Here is a 20,200-nt window from a genome sequence, read left to right on the forward strand (position 1 = left end):
GGGGGATGAAGCAGAACCTCCACTTCACTGTGGATAGTCTCAAAATCCACTGCTTTTCTCTGCTGCAGAAGACAATCCTTATTCTCCTACATACCAGTTTCCTGCGTCTACTCCTAGTCCTATCTCTGAAGGTAATAATAAAGGACCATATATATTTTTCTGCACAAATGCTGCCTTATCCATTTATTTTCTTCCTGGAGTTTTTTCTACTTGCTGAGCATTATGCTGCCTCATAATGATTTGCTGCACTCTAAGCGTTGCCTTGACTGTATGATGCCTTTTCGGCTTTGCAGTGCTCCTCTGGCTTTGTAACTAGTATTTGACTAATGCTACAGATTTGGGGTTTGCTTGGTTTTATGCGCTTATCAGTTGTATTTAGCCATGTGCGTGCAGTGATTATTCAACACGCCTAGAATGCTGACTTACATGTAAAGATGTGGTTTAACTGAGATTTCTCCCACCCCCCTTTCTGGATCAATAAATTTCTTTAATTATTTACTTCTGGTTTTGAATATTAACATAGTATTAGGGCCAGACCCAAAATGCCACTGAAGTCTATTGGTAAAAAGGCTGCTTGCTTCAGTGGGTTTTGGATCAGTCCCTCAATGTAGCCTTTTAAAATAAATATAACTTGATAACACAGGTTCAGGGCTGGCCTTAGGTGCACTTGGCATATCTAGGCAAGGACAGAGTTTGACAGTCTCATCAGCCCATCTTGCAACTTGAAATAACACTGTCTTTACCTTATCCTCTTCATGTGCTCAGCAGATTCCTCTAAACTTCATGTACAAACCAGAATCCTTTGCAGTCATGTTTCAGGCATGGTGATATAGCATCTATTGCAGTGATAATCATGTAACTGTGTGCGTATGCATGAGAGCACTTATATATGAGAAACACTGGAATCCGCTGCACACATTGGACATACAGACATTTCCTGATTGGGAAATTGTTGGTGACAGCCTTGGTGACTTGGTGCTTTGGTATCACTTCAGATCCTGCAATTTAGGAACTTGCCTACTTAGCCTGTGCCTCAAGCCAGCCCTGGTGAGACTATTAATTAACCATTTCATTCAATGTTTATATTAAACATCTGGTGGGTACTGTGTAAGAAGAAAGCATACAATATGGGTTCTAGCTGAGATGTTCAAAGAGGACTAGGAGATGTAAGGTGCATTTCACTGTTAAAATTAATGTGGACTAGTGTCATACAGGTATCTAAGATACTTGCTCATTTCTTGGTGAAACCTGTAGGTGAAGAGTCCTGTCTTGCAAATCATAACGCAGTGTAAATTATTTTCTATTGACAGAATGGTGTGTTGGTATGGATGAGAGAGAAACAAAGGGTCTCAGTAACTAATTGATAAAGGATTTTTAGAAAGATTCCATTTTCTTGTTCGTAATGAAGTTTGAAAATCCATTTTGCTCTTGTCTGAACTAACATAGTTTGCAAAACCAATTATGATAATATATTAAGAGTCTGGTTTCCCATAAATGTTCCCTATGCACTTACAAATGTGCATATGAAAGTAATTTGTTGGTTTAGGTAGTTGAAATCTTATTGGACCAAACACTTGCTTTTTAATCTCAATACCTTGGGAAATGTTTCTCTAATATTTGCTTGGATTCTTTCCTTGATAAGGAATCTGGAATATCTGATGGTGTAGATGGGTTGGAGGGTATGTTTCATGTTTAGAAAACATTTCAAAGTTATATACTCAATGGCAAAGTGTTTATACAGAGATAGGTTGAAGCTTGAGTTTCATACAATCAGTGTCAGAGTTTTTTGCTTTGGATTGATGCATATGATCTCCTAGAAATATCAAGATTTGGGCTCCCCTCTAAAATACCTTTAGAGTCTCTAGAAATGTAGAGAATATGGTCAACCCATGAAAAAAACCAAACCTGCAGATTCTCTAGGAACTACAGGGGAACAGCCTCTTCTCGCTAAAGGAATTAGATTTTGAAACTACAAACTGGTGATACCCTGCTCCATTAAGGAGCGTCCAACAGACAGAATGCAGCTCTGAGAGCCAGGAGATCTTGTTTTAATGCTCATCTCTGATTTACTGTTTAATCTTTATCAAGTCATTCCAGATTTCTGTGTTTCAGTATTCCTTGCTGTAAAAAGGGAAGAAAGGTAGATACTCTTCTTCATAAGATACTTGAAGAGACAAAACATACCTGTTCTCCTTATTATTGTAGATATTAGAATATTAGCAATTAGAAAATAACACTTATCTGATGTGAATTTTTTATTGTATGGTTTTCCTGTCTGAATGATGAGCTATAATGAATATTGATATTTCTCTTCAAGTAAGTAAATCAGTTTTTTCATTGATCACCAGCACTAAATAAGACTATGAGAGGTGAATGACTGTGAGGATAGTTTTAGACATTTGTTCATCTGTGTTAGTAGGGACCCAGAGTTTTGTGATTTACCAAGTATTTTGCTATCTGAATAACTGCAACTTTTATATAGGAATACCAGTCGATTTTGTCAACAATTCAGTGTAATAACATTAAATAAATAAATATTTGTTTTCTGTCATTTAGGTTTAAAATATGGGAATTGGCCTGAAAATTGACCTTTGCTATTTTTTAACCTGAAGGTTATGATAAGCACACCAGAGTCAATAACCATCTGTTTGGAACTTAAACCTTCTAATTCATTCACCGAGGGAACTCAGCAGAGAGACTAAAAGTTAAGATGTCTTTGAGCCTTCCTGAAAGGCTTGATTAAGGCTTGAGTGAAATTTCAGGTCAGCTGTGTTAGCCAGATTGTTTTTTCCAGCAGATGAGATTGGCTGTAGCAGTTGGTTGATGTCCTCCTTGAGAGAAGATCTGGAAATTGTTTCAATCTGTTGATCAGCATCACTGAATTCACATAACAGTTTTTTAGTATGTTCTTTTCTTACCTAGCTTATTCTAGGTTCATCTATTTTGTTTTTCTGTCTTTTTATCTCTGTCACTTTTAGTGGTTTCTTCACAGAGGTATTAGTAATACCTTTGCTCACGGTTCTCTTTGCAGTCATTGCATTGTACCTGCATTTTGCCTTGGAAGTCCTGTAGATGTCTCATATGCACATCCCTGCAAGTTTGAACCCTCATCAGCAGAGAAAGGTCATGGGCCTGTGGGTCCAGTTTCCAGGTCTGATCCCAACTCCCCCTGCTACTACCTGCAATTCATTGAGGATTAATTCCAATGCCTGTTGAAGATGGTGGAGATACTGCTAGGTTTTTGATCAAGTCAAAGTCTCTCTGGCCATCACCCTTAGAATGGGGGGTGGTAATGCTGCCATCCTCCCACCTTCTTTTTGGGCACATCTGCCTTGTGCACTACAGTACCATGTTATCTTTGAATAGGGCAGTATGTGATTCCACGGCCAAAGGCAGCAGTTGTGTCCTGGGAAAGACCTTGCTGTGCTGATGCAGTGTAACACTTTCACTGTCAAAGACAGAAGGTTGTTCAGCTTGGGGGCCAGACCGCACCACTCAGTTATGCTGATGTCATTGCTAGCTCTTTTAGAGCTGCTTGAATATCTCTATTGCATTCTACAGACATGTCATTCCTATTTAAAAAGTAAGTTCTTCAGAACAAGGACAGTCTCTTGGTGGAAGTATACATGTGTGTCTCGTGCCAGGAATGTTATCTGCGCTGAAAAGATGATACGAGTCAGTGAACATACTTCAACTTGGTGTGTAAGGAAGATGTCCCAGCGATTATCATATGTGATTGGGGCAGGACTCCTCAGCTCTATTACTGTGTCTAGCACCTAGTGAGTTATTTAGGCATGTACCTCAGCTTTTAGATCCTCTATTTATCTTTCAGCTTTTGATAAAGTGGATCTAATAACCCTTGCTGTAGAGGAGTTTTCTGATAAAAAGTGATTGTTTTCTAATGTGCTTTGAGAGCCTGGAGAAACGTATTAGTGTAAGTAGTAAATTAATATTTATATCTAATCTAGGAATTATATTTAAATGCAATTTAAACCTCATTGGGATTTCCTTTTTTAGGATCCTCTCCCTGTGGTAAGTATTTGGCATATCACTCAAATTATGGCCAATGAATTAGTAGAAGAAATGAGGAGAGTCTCTGGTGCTTCTTCTTTGGGGCTTTTTCAGCTCACTTCCAAAATGCTTTTGTTTTTCAGATGAAGATTCTGATTCATACTCTCCTCGTTATTCGTATTCTGAGGACAGTAAGTAATTCACATTTCTTGTGTAATCTGTCAAATACAAAGGACATGTAAAGCATGTATGTATTTGCCTCCTGTCCAGTTCACCAATATTCCTATATTTGACTTATCCTACAGGCAGAACCCAGCTTTCAGTTCCCCGCTCCAAGAGTGAGACGGACAATATTGATTCAGAGAAAGTTGTTAAGAGGTCTGCCACTTTGCCACTGCCAAACCGTACTTCATCGCTGAAATCAAGCCCAGAAAGGTGACCTGAACTAAGATGTATTTGGATCAGTACTGGAAGAATCTCTGAAAGCTCTGAATGGGAAGGGAACAAAGGTGGAAGCTTTAAGTCCACAACTCCAATTAAATTTTTTGGGGGAAGTGGACATGTAGTTTTGACTCTGACTCTTCTACTAGGCAGCAGTGAACTTCTTCATTGTCACAGCCCAGTCCCCCATTTTGTCTGTCATTTTTGACCAGGCATGACACAGTCTGTTGCATAGTTTCCTGCCTGGGTGAGGAGTGTTTCCCTGGGTGTCGTGCCTATACAGTGCCTACCACAGAGACACAGTGGAAGCTCTTGGCTCAGTGTGACACTGTAAAGGTACCTTAGAATACAAGCAAGTAGCAATAATTGTGGAGAAGCAAAATTTGGATTTGTGTTGAGCCTTAGTAAAAGTTTTGTTACATCTTCCATCTCTGAGGAGTCCCACTCATGTGAACTTTGTCAGAAGTAGATTCTAGTTAGCAGTGTCATTTCTGGTCTTTCAAGATGACTACTTCCCTCCTGGTTTTTTGCTTTGTTTATTACCATGTATTTTAAACCTCTTTGTAACAATAATGAATACGTTTACCAAGTGAAGGGAAAGCAGAATCAGTAATGAATATTTTATGTCCTGCTGAATTCTCCCAGCTCTTGAACTGCTCCTCCCTCCCTCGCCAATTTTCACATGCTCTTAATGTTTTTCACTTCCTGCCTCAAATGAGCAATGCCATAATTTGAGATTGCTAATTCAGTGAGTATCTCAGGCCACCAGATCAGGGGACAAAGTTTGCTGATAGAATGTGTCTTCCTGATGCAGGAATTGAAGGCATAGTACATTCGCCCTCTGAGAAAACTCTTGCAAGTGAAAGTATTACAATAATTAGTGCTTCCTATTATCTAGTGACAAAATCTAATGTTTCACTAGGGAGAAGTTTCTCTTGGGTTGGAATCTTAAGCAATCAAGTTTATTCTAGACAGCAAAGATCAACCTTGTTGAAATTTGTACACTGTAGGCCAGTCATTTTGGCTGTCATTTTGCCTTACTTTAAAAAAAAAAAAAAAAAATTAAGAATTTAAATTGGTTGTCTCTGTCTCACCTAAGCCAGTGGAGAGAGTTTGGGCAACTCAGTGGGTTGTTCCTGTCCTAAACCAGGTCAGGAGGGTCAGTGGGAAGAAACCTGGAGCAGCAGTTTTGTTTAGACACCTCAGTTTTGTTTGGTGAATGCTAGGTGAGATGAATCCACATACAATATTGCCCGTCAAAGGGAACATATCAAGAGCAAGGTCAGAATTAGTTTACCAGCTTAGATGGCCTGATTTCTGGGCTTTTTCGGGGGCATCGGTTATTCTGCATGAGGTGTTTGAATATATTACTTTTCAGAGGAGCTGGACATTGTAGGATTCGGACCCTGAATGCTTTGTGACTACTATTGTCTGAACTGTGCCAGTGTAGACACCGCACAAAATTATAGTGGTTTGGATATTCGATGGACTGTTCTTAGCCATCTTTAGCTATACCAGTCTGAGATAATTCATTCATGTCTCTAGAAAAGACCCCCTCTTGGACCCCAGAGTGCCCCCAGAATCCAGAGCAGTAGTAGTCAGGTAATCAGTGATGTGGCGAAAATGAAGAAGTTTAGCAGAAGAGATTTAATCTGAGTTCTGCTCAAAGTTTGGACATGTTCGTATTTGTGAGCTTAGTTGAAGCTCATCACTAAGCTATTTCCAATCAGGAAAGATACGGAAGTCTGGAAGTTTATTGAAAGTACTTGGAAGAAACCCTCTCTGCTCCAATGATTTCAGCTGCTGAGCTGTATCAAACTCTGCCTGCTATAGATAAACAAATATATGCCCAGAGCCCCAACTGAACTGTTCCTCTTGCAGCAGGCTTCTTTCCTAGATTAAAAAAAGTACCCTGATTAAACCACGATTAACAGGCAAAGGCGCCTGTCAAAAAGAAGTGCTTGGGTTAATTGATCTTTCTTTCCTCAGGACTGACTGGGAGCCTCCAGACAAGAAGGTGGACACCAGAAAATACCGTGCAGAGCCCAGGAGCATTTATGACTATCAGCCAGGAAAGTCCTCGGTTCTGAACAATGAAAAGATGGTAATGTTTGTTTTATCCTAGTTTGTGGCTTTATCCTGTGATTGTAAAACACTCCCCAAGTGCTTGTCCAGTTCCATTCGGATAGGATTCCTTACGCTTACATTGCAGTGCTCGTGTGATGTATTTCCTGTATATTTTGTTTTGAAAACTGTTTTGCATAACTTCCTAACATTTTTGTTCTCTATAAAACAAGATCCAGGGGGATTGAGAGGCTTCTTTCCTTTTGGACGTGTTGTTTTCTGTGTTAAGTATGGATCGCTAACCCTAGTTTTTAATCTGTGTTTGACACTGTGACCTGTTCAGCAGCTGTTTTGCCAGCTGTACTTTTTCTAGGGCACAGCATTAGTTGATGCAGGAGGGTTGAAGACATTATGCAACAAAGCAGGCTGGTTCAGTTTCTATGTTCCTCTGATGCTTTAAACACTGAACAACTAATTTTTTGAGTGCCTGTAATGTGCCTCAGCAGATGCCTCTGAGGTGCATTAGGACGTGGCCATCTCCCCTAGGCTGCTTTCTTCCTCAGCTGGATCTCATCACTTCTGTGGCAGGAGTGGCAGAACTGAATGTGAGCTGGCTCCCCAGCTACGCTGGTGTATAACCTGGAGTATTAAGTGAGCTGTTACCAATTTCAGCTTGAATTAGTAATAATGCTGTGAATTGTGACAGCTAGGGGACATACAAAGGTCTCATTCTGCAGGCTTGGCTGAGAACACTTGGCAAGGGGCAGGACAGAGAGGTGGTGCTAAACTTTTCAGCCAGTCCTGCATAAATCACCACAGCTCACTTAAGGTGTCCTTCAGTGGTACAAGTGTGACGCTGTAAGTGCTAGAAAATACTGAATGAGGTTACTAGTGAAGAGCCAGTTTGGGACATAAAGATGTAATTGTTCTATGTAGGCATTAATTTGAGGGATTCAATTAGAAGCTCTAATTGCATGTGAGATTCCAAATGTAAACTGGACTTTGTGCCTTAACAGCTCAGGCATTGATCCATGCATGGAGTAGGTAAAGGAATGCTCCTGAAAAACCTGCCAAGGATTTTACACAAGAGTGAACATCAATTTAAATCAATAGAAATGTAAGAATCAAGTCTGATCTGGGACCTGATGTTTCTCCTTAGTATTTTGGTGGGTTTTCTTTTTTCCTTCCAAGTGCAATCAAGTTCCATCACTTTTTAAAGATCCTGCAACCAACTTCTTTTCACACTCGTGTCTCCTCATTGACTTCAACAAAGTTGCTCCTGATAGGAGCATGATCCTAGTGCCTATTGAAATGGGCGATGGATGACTCTCTCTTGATCCTACTGGGCGTTGGCTCAGCCCATTAGAGAAGTGCCAGTGAGGAGTGGTTTGAACGTGGCATGACAACTCCGTTCCTGCAGTCCATCCTGGAGCAAGATTTCTGCTGACTTAAGTGGCAATTTTGTCTCATGGTAAACAGCCCAGATTAAACCTTGTGACAAAAGGCCTGCTTCATCTGTGTATTTAAGCCTTTGCACAAGGTCTGTCATCACCAGCGGCACTGTTTACATGTTCAGACTTCATCAGGTACTTAACTGAGCTGTTGAATGAGAGTCTAAAAGCCACAAGAAGGACCATCATCAGCATAATGGAGAAAAACTGTACAGAGCTCTTCATAGACAAGAAGAATGTGATAGCTGTGTTACTTCTAGTGTTATTTTTTGAGATTTAATTTCAAGCCATAGATCACAGAAGAAAGAAGGTCTTGAAATAGTGGCTTCATAGTCTCCATCAGTCTCATTAAATACAACAGTAATATAGTGGTTAGAGACTAGATCTTTCAAGGAGGCTACAGGAGATTTGTGGATATCTCCTGGTAATCACACCCAGAGCTGTGACTATCAGAATCCCAATCCAGAACCATTGCAGAGCAATGAAGAGCCTCCCATTGACGTCAGTGGGCTTTTTTTTTTTTTGATGTAAAGGCAGTTATATAACAAGATGAATACTTTTAGTTGGAGTGCTGTAAAGAAAAAAATTGAGATGTTGCTTCTATTTTGCATTTTAAGGAATAGCCAAATCTTCCTCCAGGCCATCGGAGATCAAACATGATGTAACCATTTATCTTTCAGACTGAAGCATTGCCCCTCTTTCAGCATCAGTCCTGAGCTCTTGTCCTAGAGCTTTTTTAGTGATGCCTAATGGCTCCGGCAGAGTCTGGGACATCTATCAAAACCCAGCACTGTTGGGAACTCCCCCCTGCCTCAGTAACCCCATCACAGGACGATTTGCATCAGGACACTTTGTGTTGGCCCGCTGTGCGTGTGTGTGGCTCATTGCTTGTAGTGATGGAGCACTTGGGATCACACTGGCCTATCAGGCATAATGTATTTATATTTTTAATGCACTGAGATCCATTATGTCTAAGACTAGGTATGCTGAAATGCAAGAGTTAGCTAGATGTCTTTTGGGGAGTGGCATCCTCTAACCCTCAGCAATGGACTTAATATTCTCTTATCTCACCAGTATTGTTTTTAAACAGCTACAACTATTTCAACTTTTTTTGTTTCATTAAAACAGATTGTATGAACAAAAGGGAATTTCCTTTTCAACTGTACTGTTTTCTGTCCTGTCTGATTTTCCTTTGTTGTGGTTTTGTCTGATTCTCTAACATTTATTTGTGAAGAAACAAGTAATAGTGTCTCTCTATCCATCCCTTCAGAGATCTTTCAGGGATGCACTCTCTCCGGCTTGTGTCTCCTTTGATTTAGAAAACCACCTTTCACTCTGTTTGCAGTGTATAGAACAGGGTTTCTCACATATTCATGTGCTGTTAAAGATGCAGTATTTGATTCAGGTCTCACTGAATCTCTCTTTTTTTAACCAAATGAAGATTAAAAAAAAATTTTTAAGTACATGCAGCTTTGGGCTTGATGGAAGTCTCTCACAGTAGGACTGAGGGACTTGTTGACTCCCAGCTCTTCCATTGAGCCTCCCTGTGACTGTGGGCAAGCTGCATAATCTCTCTCTGTGTGGGTCTCCTGATCTGTAAAATGCAATTCATTCATATTCATGTTGCTCACAATGATACCATTAGGCTTAACTGATGTTTGCAAAGCAGTTCATGGCCTTTGTGAGAGAGGTGCTATAGAAATTCCAAATTATAAGGCTAAATATCTACATTTTAGAATGGAAACCATGGGATCTGCATCTCTAACAGTCCCTTTCCGTGTATTCTTTGCATAATGTTATCCTTCTCTTTCTTCCATTCCCCTATCACCAACTCCTTTAGACTCGGGATATAAGCCCAGAAGAGATAGATTTAAAGAATGAACCTTGGTATAAATTCTTTTCGGAATTGGAGTTTGGGAAACCGGTAAGTTTGATAGTTGCGATGACCAATGAAGTCAACCTGCCTTTTCCCCCCCCCCTCAATGATTGTTATATCTCTTTGCTAGGCCCTAAACCTGGAACAGCTGCCTTACTCATTTAAAAATGTGATTGTTCATAACATCATCCTGGTACTGATATAAAGCAGCTGTTCTGTGACCACTTTAAGTATTTTGAAGCCATTTACAAACATTCCCCACCTTCCAGCCATATGTATCAACAAGGCAATATTTTTTCACACACCATAGTTCAAACTGCATTTTTGTTGTTAATGTTAGAAGTAATGCTCTGTTCTCATTATTGAGAGTCCTTATTCAAAGCCCTTATTCTCCCTCTGCCTAACAAGATCTAGGATGGCTCATAGGTAGCTTTAAATCAAGGAGAATCATTCATTTATTCCTGGCCTTGGCTTATAAACTGTAGGTCAGTGATTTCCAGCTGTCCATAAACAGATCGTGACCCTGTTTCCTGCTCATTTCCTTATGCATGTAGCTGCCCATTGCCTAAATGGGGTGCATCAGTCTGTGTTGAATAGCCCTTGCGATTCCCTGAAACCAAAGGAGTCTGAGAACAGTGTGCTTTCTTTTCAAAGGGAGCTGTGTTGCTATGTGTGGGGAAAAAAAAAAGGCCTTGATTTCCCACTCCGGAAAAAGATGAAGCAAAGCTTAATTATTCAGTAGGACAAAGGACATTTTGATGGAGGGAACACATCAGTGGTCATGGCTACTGGAAAAAATGTGACTTTAAAGCATTTTATGGCCTGGTTCTTACTGATTAAACACTATTAACTTCATTATCAAATACTGTTTAATAAGTTACTCTTACTGCACTAGAGGGTCAGTGTCAGCCTCTCGCATCTATTCAAGTATAGTGGTTATTTCTCCTTTCTCCTTGAGGTCAGTTGTCAAATGCCCAAGCACACCATTTTTGAGTGCTGCTGAGATTTCCCTGCATGTACAACAAAACAGAAATACATTTTAAGGTTCCGTACTGGCTTCAAAGACAACTGCACATGGACACCAGAGAGCAGGTTTTCTTTAAATCTAGTCTTTGTTCTCACAGAAGCGACAAAATTCCTCTGCACAGAGTGTAGCTGCCTGAGGTTGAGTGCCCAGTCTGATCACATCATAGAAATAGTGTAATTTTTGCTGAAAAACAAACATGTACAGTGGCTGAGTAGTCCATTCTGTCATAGAAAACTATGTTTTATAGCTATCGACCTTCCATCCTAAGCTAAAGAAGGAGCTTTAACAGTGTTTGAGATGAGACCCCCTAACTTTTAGGCAGTAGAAGTCAGGTAAATCCCACCTCACTGAGGCTTTTAAGTGATGTCAGTATAAGGATTTAACCCTTCACAAGTTGTCATGGTTTAAGATTTCCACAAAGTGAGAAGATACCTGCTTCTCTTTGCTGCCGTGTAATGAATAGCCATGTGCTCTTGCAATGAATGAAGGTTGTCATCTCTGTGATCCTTTGAGTTAGTGTAAGTTAATGAAAATGTGTCAGAGGAAGGAGAACATTTATGCCCTTGGGCCTTTCTAGAAGTGAGGGTATATCTGTTCCTTAGAAGTGTGTGTTTGTGCTTTTAGTCATGCAGCCTTGGCCTTACTTCAGAAGAGGGCATCTCAGGCTGCACCAGCAATCCATCTCTCATTTGGAAGAGCATCTGTTCTGATGACAAGTTCCCCACCTTGCTCAGGGCACTGTTGTTAAGGGCTGCTTTCTTACAGCTTGACTTGAAATGATATCCCATGTCAACTTGCTCTAGCTCCAAAAGCCATGCAACTATGCTCCCTGATCAACTATGGCAACCCATGAATGTGGTACTGCGTACATAGTGCTTTGGCATTATATCAGGCACTTGATTTGAGGATGTCATCTCAGAGTTTTATAGCTACCTGCTCTGGAACCTGACAGAAATTCATCAAAGCTCCCTCTGAGCTTTGTCACTAGAGCCAAAAGAGCATGCTTTATGTAGCTTTGCTTACTCAGGTCACAAGAGGACCAGATTTTTGTGACCAGCTAGTGACTAAGCCCCATGCCTAATCAGAGGATTTTAATTGACATTTACCAGCGCCTGGGATTTTCAAAGATTCTCTGTTTGTCCCAGCTTTTTTCCCAATGCTGGAGATAATGTGTACTTCTACAGGATTGTTTCCCCTGCTTTCTGACTTCATTTGCAGCGATATGATATGGGCAGGAAAATCCTTGGTAAAAGGGAGCACAGGATTCTTGTGAGCCTGTAGGTGTTGCTCTCCAAACACACCAGAATAACCAGGACAGGACTTTTCCCATTGAGGAAAGCACATGCACTTCCTAGGGCAGCTGAAGCGACACTTTGCTGGACCAGCATCCCAGATGCATTTCTAGGCAGCTCCATGGACAGGCGTGTGCCCTGCAGACAGGTAGATCAGTCTCTGCAGCATGTGTGCTTTTTCAGTGTGCTGCTGAGACTGAATCCCCACATGCTCCTTCCTTCCTTCCTTCCTCCTGCCCTGTGGCTCTGCAGCTCCGTGGAGCCTATCCACGAAACATGACATTTGGTCAGTCTAGAGCTCAGTTGTCTTCCATTGTGATTGCAGGATCACACACATGGGCACTTTCTCCCAGCCTTTCCTGAGATAGCTCTAAATAAGCTCTTTGTTAAAAAGGGAGAAGCAGGGGGCCTGGAAAAAGGGGTGCATGTCCTGCCTTCTCACCTCCTTCCCTCCAGTTCCTCCCTCCAAATCTCAAACCTAACTCTTTGCAGCACCACCTACCTACCTGCAGCTGCTGATCTGGTGGATGAGAAATAGGTATTTACAGTGTTTGCAGTCCACACACTGGCTGTCCAAATGTAGAAGTGGGCTAGATTCAAACTACAGATCCAGGCAATCTAGAAACCTGAAGGAATTTTGACCAAGACCCAAGTGCTGTAGTTCAGTTTCACCTTTGATAGACTGACACTGGGAGATTCCCTGTCAGTGACTCAGAGACAGTCGAGTCACAGAAGTCATTGTGGACACATAGGATGCTGCTAAGCTTGCCAACCAACAGAGGTTATTTTTGTTTGGAAACAGAGCAAATGTATTCTGATTTCACTAAGTAAGAACAAAGTCTCTTTGAGCATATCAGTGAGCGGTGCCTATCTGGTGAAAGGAGGATATTAGCGTGGCATTATTTGGATAGGAGTGTCAGGACAAAGGTCTTTCGCTTTGAATAATCCTCCCTGATATTTACATGTGCATCCAAACAGGAAAATCCTATTTTGAAATTGGCATCTTCAGTTGTAGGATGAATTTTAAATAACTAGTTCCCAAACTTTGTGTGTCCCACTCTCTCCACCAAAAACCCCCACAAAAAAACCCACCAAACAATGAAATAAAAAATAACAACTCTGCATTTTCATTGCCCCACAATGCCACCACTGGAAATTCAGCCATTTGTTCACATGGTATGTATTCATAGTCTGGCAGGGGTGGGAAAGGTTCTCCCTTTTCTTTATCAAAGGCCCTTGTTTTACCCTTTGCTTTGGAAAAGAAGAATGAGCAAAACAAATGCTTTTTATGACTGTGTGGGTTTTTTCCCCATTTTGTTTTGGGTTTGTGTTAAGAATGCTTTAACCACCAGCTGTGGGCTCCCTCTAGAGAGTCCAAAATCCCTTAGAGCACCTTGCAAAAATAAAAATTTCCTCAAACACTACTGAAAACAGCCCCTCCCAGACTGCATGTATGCTCCTTTTTGCCTCTCATGATCTCTTGATATTTGTGCTATAGCAGATTTATCCCTCTTTCTATCTCTCTGTTGTGTTTTTTTTTTTTCTTTTCAGTGTTGATGCAAATCCCCTATTGTATTCCCCCTCTGTTCTAATCCAGTTTCCATATTCTCTGTGATGTCTTTCCTTATCTTCATTTCCTCATTTCCTTCCTCTGCTTTCCATCAGCCTCCAAAAAAGATTTGGGATTATACTCCTGGAGATTGCTCTATCCTTACTAGAGAGGATAGAAAGGTAATTGTGTCTCACGTATGTTGTACTACAGCATCTAGCGCGTATGTATGTGTGTATGTGATTTTCTTTTTTTTTTTTTGTAGCATTGCTTGGGTTTTGTGTGCTTGTGAGTGATTTTTTTTAATTGGGTTTGAGCTCATTAACCTAACAATTAAGTAGCTAGTAAATTGATTTAATAAACAATTCTTAAAGCATAATCAGCCATAATTTAGAGTGGTGGTTTTGCTATCTTGACTTGCAGTGATAATTATACTAACAGCATATTGCATATTGTTACAGTATCTTTTTTTTTTTTTTTTACAGGTGGGTTTTATAACTTTATGGTTTGTAGAATTAGATTCTAGCAGGCCTGTGCATCTCTTAATTTTGAATGTTAAATGCCTAAAACTATTTCCTCTGTAATGATTGAAACATGATTAATTACTAGTGAATTTCTGTGTATTGTCCATACCATCTTTGTCTTTTTTCAATTAAAAAGGCTCGCTTTTTTTTTCGAAATTAACATTCCTTTGGTTTCCCCTAACCCTAAGCATTATTTTCCCATTCTTCTTCTCCTTCTTTAACCAGACTGATCTAGAAAAAGACCTCTACCTCTACCAGACTGAGTTAGAGGCAGATTTAGAAAAAATGGAGAAGCTTTATAAAGCACCACATAAAAAGCCACAGAAGGTATTTCCTATTCTTTTCATGCTGCCAATCCCTGTTTCCAAACTCTCTGCTCTAATCTATTCACTGCTGGATGATTATTAAATGAGGTTGGGATAAATAATGGTTCTGACCGTTCTGACTGCATGGCTTGCTGTGTCGCTGTCAGAAATAATAGAACGTGATGCTGAGAATCTGGCTTGAAATCCATTTCAGATACAGTGATTTCCTCTCTCCCCTGTTCCCTTTCAGCTTCCCCCCACCCCCACCCCTGTCCCCCTTTAGGGTTTTGAGTTCAGTGTCTGCAAAAAAACCCTCTCTATTTTTCACATGAATAGGCAGCAGCAATCAGCTTAAAATTCTTGGTTGGCGTCACGTCATCATCTCGTGCCTTTCAAGCGTGTTGCCATCTACGCTCCCTTCATACAAGCCCTGCTTTCTGCTAGGAGCTCACGCCTACCCAAGATTTGGATATTCCCAAGAGATTTTACACAATTTTCCTTATGCTGCACCTTGCCATGGCCTTCTAGGGCAGGTCAGCTGCTGCTGCTGTTTCGAGGGTCTGCAGGACCTGAACCATGAAATGATAGATTAATTTGGTAACACGCCATTTTTTCTATTTTTTTTCTGTTGTTGTTGATTTTTTTTGAAGCTGCGGCATTTCACCAGGACTTGAAAAAGCTGCTTTTTCAAACCCAAGATTTGCTTTTTCTTCCTACATAGCTAGATGAGGGGACACCAAATAGAGCATTTCTTCTAGAATTGCCTTCAATTTTTAAAATAATGTGCCTAGGAAGTGTTAGATGGATTTAAAGCAAGCGGATAAGAACTGGCTTTTGCTATTGAACCTGTGCAGCTGGCATTGCTTCTCTTAAGTAAGGAAAATGAACTGAAACGTTGCTTTTCTTGTTAGTGCTTTGATATTTTTTTGAACGCTGAGGAATGTACTGTGCTGCAGAATTTGTAATATACCTTTAAAGCAGAGGCGGGCAGTGACCGGTTGGGGGAAAAGCTTGGGGAAATAATTATGAGCATGTGTCTCCTGGTCATGGCCCAGCTGGTTATCTCTTCTTGCTTTTGGCTTTATTCACAATGACTCACTTGCAGACAAAAGAATAGGCGCTGCAAAAAGGCATCGGCTGTGCTAAAAACCTGTCACTGCCCTGAAGGAACTCAGGAAAATTGTTGCTTTTCTGCAAAGACATTGACAGCTTAAATTGCATTTAGACTTAAACCTCAATGTCTCCTAAAGGCTAATATTCAAGCAATAGATGGAAAATTACTTAAGCAAGCCTTTTTCTTTCTCTTCACATGTAAGTGTGTATCAATGACTCCTTTGTCTGGACTTTTGCAGAATACAGCAGGTGTTACTCCTCTGGAAACTTCCACAGACCATTCTTCCTAGTAAGTTTTCCGATTGCTTTTTGATGTCTCTTTTACAATCTGAGGGCATGTAGGACAGGGTTTAGGGCATTGGAAGTGGGTTGGCTTTATTTTTTTGGTGATGGATATAGACAAATGTATGTACCATGAGAATTATACACATGCTTTAGATGAGTCCAGGTACAATATCTGCTCTTTGATCTTGAATGAATTTTGAAGTGATTACATGAGTGATTGCATTGGCTAGATAAGAATTGCTGATTGTGCTGGGCAGTGACTTAAAAAAACCCAAACAAACAGACCTTTAACTCCATCTTGGTGAAGTTTGCAATTGACTGTAACTTCATGCAAGTAACTTTATTGCGTGGAATAAACAAAGTTTGTTTCTGTTACACATGTATGATAGATTGGTTCCTGTTAGATATTCCCAGTTATGTGCACCAGATCAAAAGGATGCAGTTGATGGAAGGCAATAATTTTCCAGTTTCCAGGAAGGGAACAGTGGTAGTAGTAACGATATTTCTCAAAGATCTAATGTGGCACTGCTTTTCCAGAGGAATACATGATAAACAGTATACTCTATCTAAATGAGTTGTGCATGGAGCTGCTTTGTTTTAAAAGAGGAACACAAAAAAAAAATCCAGAGCAAGATGCTGAGCCGTGCTGAGTTACTCAAGCCGTGCAGCCAGATCCTACTGCGAACCTGCTGCTCCTTGTAATTGGACTGAGTGCTTAACGTTGTCTGTAGGCACAGCGATCCCCTCTGCATGGATGGTTTGTTAGGAAAGGCCTGTTCTTCTCCAGACGCCCATTAATATCATGTGTGTTCACTGCCCTTTGGGGCTGCCTTAAAGGTCTCCTGTACTACTTTCAACTCAGTTCCCTTCTGCCTGCGCTCATGCTGCTGGGAAACTTGCACACTGCTGCATTTTGTTGGTTTCTCCTGTGACTGTTTAGTTTTGTTTTGGTAGGGAAAGAGCAATAAAATAAATGGAAATCTCAGGGATTAGCATAAAAGAATAGCTTATATTTGCCGAAGACTGGTAAGGTTTCCGCTCACGGCAGCACTGTCTGTGCCCTTTCTGATGCCACCCAAAGCACGCAGGAGTGCCAGCATCTGAGCCAGTGAAGGGGAAGTAACCTGGGTAGGCTGGGAATGGGACACAACAGCGAGACCCAGCAGAGTTGCATGTTCTTCCCTGCCCTGCCTTTAGAGAGCAGGGAGAAAAGATACCTGGAGTTTATTGTCTTTTCTGCAGTGGTGTTCTTCCTTCCATTCACCTGATTCTAATCTTGCAGGTGGCCTTGGCCCCCACAGTACTGCTTGCTGGCCCTAATGAGGGAGCAACCGGCAAAGGGACTCTGCCAAATGCTTCCTCTCTCTCCCCCAGGTGTATTCCCAAAGGATAATAATTTTAACCCTTTGGTTTTTAACAACTAGGCTAAAATGCTTTTACCTCCCACGTGAGGGACCTCAGGGAAGTCATTATTCTCTGCAGCAAGTGGCAGGGCTTCCTTGGAAACCTGACAGAGGGACACTGGGATAACCCCCATAAGACACAACAGCTCTGTAGCCATGGGTCTATTTGAGCATTGCCTAGGTTGAAAAAGTGACGGTATTCCCTTTCTCTTTCGTGGTGCTTTTCACAAGCTTTTACTCCAGAAAGTAATTTATGGGACTGCATATGACCTGGTTTTCCTTGTCCGGAAACTAAAATCTTCTTTGTGATCCAGACATTGTGTAATTCCACCTCCATAGCCAGTCCTCTGAGTTACAGCCAGTCCTCCCTGTGTTTGAAAGCTTTCTCTGTACCCCCATAAGTACAGTGTCTATCCAAAATAAACAGATGCATGTACAAATTTATCCACAACAAGCAGGCGTAACCACAAGCATTGCCACACTCACATAAATTTAAATAACTCCTGGACATCAGGATGTAAAACAGCTTTCAAAACGTTTCCATGAATTGGCAAATGACCTATTTTTTTATTTTTTCAAACTTTACAGGAGTCATGCTTTAGCCCCAGAATAGCTTTGTGTGAGACTGCATCTTATTCTGAAGAGCCTGATTGAGCACAAGAACTGGTATCAGATGAGCTTAGCTTTTAGGAAAACATTGTCTGCCTGATTGCTCAGCAAGTCTTTTGTACCTGGAAAGGCCATTTATACCATGGCATTGTCAGTTATTTTTTTACAGAGGAAACAGTGAAATCTAGAAATCAGATGTGGGGGCATACTCGTGCTTAGATTCATGCCTGAGGAAAGGGATTTGTAATAAATGTCTAGTCTTTAAAGGCCTAAGAAATTAAAATTGTACTTATTTTAACAGCATTTTGTTTATATATCTGCATGGTAGACCTAGAGTCCAGGATTTTTCACGCCCTGTAGTGGAAGTCTGAGGCAAAGCTGATCAGAACTGTGCACATCTGGGAATTTCTTTGGCATTTAAAACAGTAGTGTCTATAGCCCCCTACTATTGCTTCTCTGCATGGTCCCTCACTGATGGGCTTGAGAAATTGCTCTGGGAATCTTGAACTATTGTGTTAACTGGGAGGCTGAACTGATTAAGATGAACTCCTGAGCAGCTGTGCTTTGTAAGCACGGGACAGGCATGGCTAGCGTTTAAGGAGAGAGGGCTGGGAGCTGGAAGGTATTTGTGCTACTTCCAGCTATCCACTGAATGTCTTTGTGTCTGCAAGGAACTCATGCATGTGCTCTGTCACTCTGATGTCTCATCTGTAAAATAAAGGAGGAGTGCTTTCCTGCTGCCTGTTTTTTGGGGGACTAAGCTGGGAGATTTCCCTCAGGTGGAGAATGCTATGTTAATGCCAAACCTAGAACATTATCACAATGTATTCGTAACCTCTTCATTCAGCACCAGTTCTTCATACACAGACTATTCTGGGTTTACAAGTGTGGTTTCACTTTGCATGAAAATCTCAGCAAACAGAAATGACCTACTGGTGTCCTTCCCCCTTTTTTGTGTTTTCCAGCTCCACATATTCACCCAACTACCATGCAGTGAAGAGGGAGTCAGAACCAGCACTGGGGGATCCTGCTGGCTTGGAGAATGAAAGGCAGATTTACAAGAGTGTGCTGGAAGGTGGAGATATCCCGTTCCAGGGGCTGAGTGGTCTCAAGCGACCTTCTAGCTCTGCTTCCACAAAAGGTAGGTGGTCAGGGCACTAACCTCTTCTACATTCTGAACAGAGTGTCAAAAGCCAGGCCATATGGGGCAAACTGCTGCAGGGTCGAGAGTCCTATTCAAGCCAGTTGAGGTTTCCTCTGTCCTTCCTCTTTGCCATCCCCAGTTTTCCCTCCTTTTTTCTCTCAGCCCACACTGGCCAATATTTTTCATGACCCCTTTATCTGATCCAGGTTCCTCTTCCCAACAGGGACCATCTCCCTCCATCCAGCACCTCAGCCACACCTCACACCCTCATGTTCTTCCTCGAGGCTGCTCAGGCTGGCCTTGCTATCCATCCGCTCCCACTGCCTTGCCACGCTAGAGCCCTTCCCTGCCTTTTCTGTTCTTCCTGCTGCGGTATCTTAGCAGGCCACACCATCTCTGCTGGCCTGGCTACCCTAGTGTAGCTGATACCATGTGCTCCACAGCCTCCTGCCTGCGAGGGGTGTGCAGAGAATGCATGGGACACTGTGAACCATCAATGCCCTGCAGGCTCTGAGACAGTGAGGCAGCAGAGACTGCTGCATCTCCTCCCCTTTCCTCCCTGCATCGTGGGCTCTCTGGAAGATTAGGATAAGGAAGAGCCTGACTCCCATCAGGGAGTTGTATTGGGGAATGTATCTCTGAGCCAACTTCAACCTAAAAATGGCTTTAGATGCGGAGAGGACTGGGGAAGGAATGTGTTTGGTTTCTGAACTGCTCTCCCTAAAAATAGTACATCACACCAAAAAGATCCCTCTCTGTCTCCGTCTTCCAGCTGTTTTTCAGCATTATGTCAGGCCTGTAGGGCAGGGAGTCAAACTGGATCTGAACAAAAAAATCTGTTCAAACAGTTATTGTTCCCCAAACTGCAATTGAATCTGAATGGTTATTTTGACATTTGAGTTTGAACTCAAATCGGAAACAGACCTAAAAACTGCAGTCTAAGCTGAACCCAGACTGGATGTGACTTTAAAAAAAAAAAAAAAAAAAAGTCCTGATCCGACTCCTTGATTTTTAAAGCAAACATGGCCAGCCACATTGTCTGAAGGACACTCAGTTTATTCCTAGTATAGAGAATCTCTAAGCAGGCAGCTCTTGGGCAAGGCCAG

The 20,200-nt window shown here is 41.5% G+C and overlaps 1 protein-coding gene across 22 annotated transcripts in view; it reads left to right on the plus strand.

The window, feature by feature from the left end:
- The window catches only part of SORBS1 (sorbin and SH3 domain containing 1), a 176,438-nt gene that overhangs the window by 131,524 nt on the left and 24,714 nt on the right, over positions 1 to 20,200 (plus strand). For 18 of the 22 annotated variants that reach the window (XM_072869676.1, XM_072869673.1, XM_072869685.1 and 15 more), the window contains 7 exons: positions 4,155 to 4,202; positions 4,317 to 4,446; positions 6,442 to 6,556; positions 9,808 to 9,891; positions 14,461 to 14,562; positions 15,893 to 15,942; positions 18,916 to 19,091. In XM_072869676.1, coding sequence (XP_072725777.1) covers positions 4,155 to 4,202; positions 4,317 to 4,446; positions 6,442 to 6,556; positions 9,808 to 9,891; positions 14,461 to 14,562; positions 15,893 to 15,942; positions 18,916 to 19,091 — 705 coding nt within the window. Of the gene's footprint in view, positions 1 to 4,154; positions 4,203 to 4,316; positions 4,447 to 6,441; positions 6,557 to 9,807; positions 9,892 to 13,827; positions 13,894 to 14,460; positions 14,563 to 15,892; positions 15,943 to 18,915; positions 19,092 to 20,200 lie in introns of all 22 variants that reach the window. The other 4 variants (XM_072869688.1, XM_072869679.1, XM_072869677.1 and 1 more) reach the window with 4 other exon arrangements.

Source organism: Ciconia boyciana, chromosome 8 (assembly GCF_034638445.1).
Source record: "Ciconia boyciana chromosome 8, ASM3463844v1, whole genome shotgun sequence".
NCBI classification, from domain to species: domain Eukaryota; kingdom Metazoa; phylum Chordata; class Aves; order Ciconiiformes; family Ciconiidae; genus Ciconia; species Ciconia boyciana.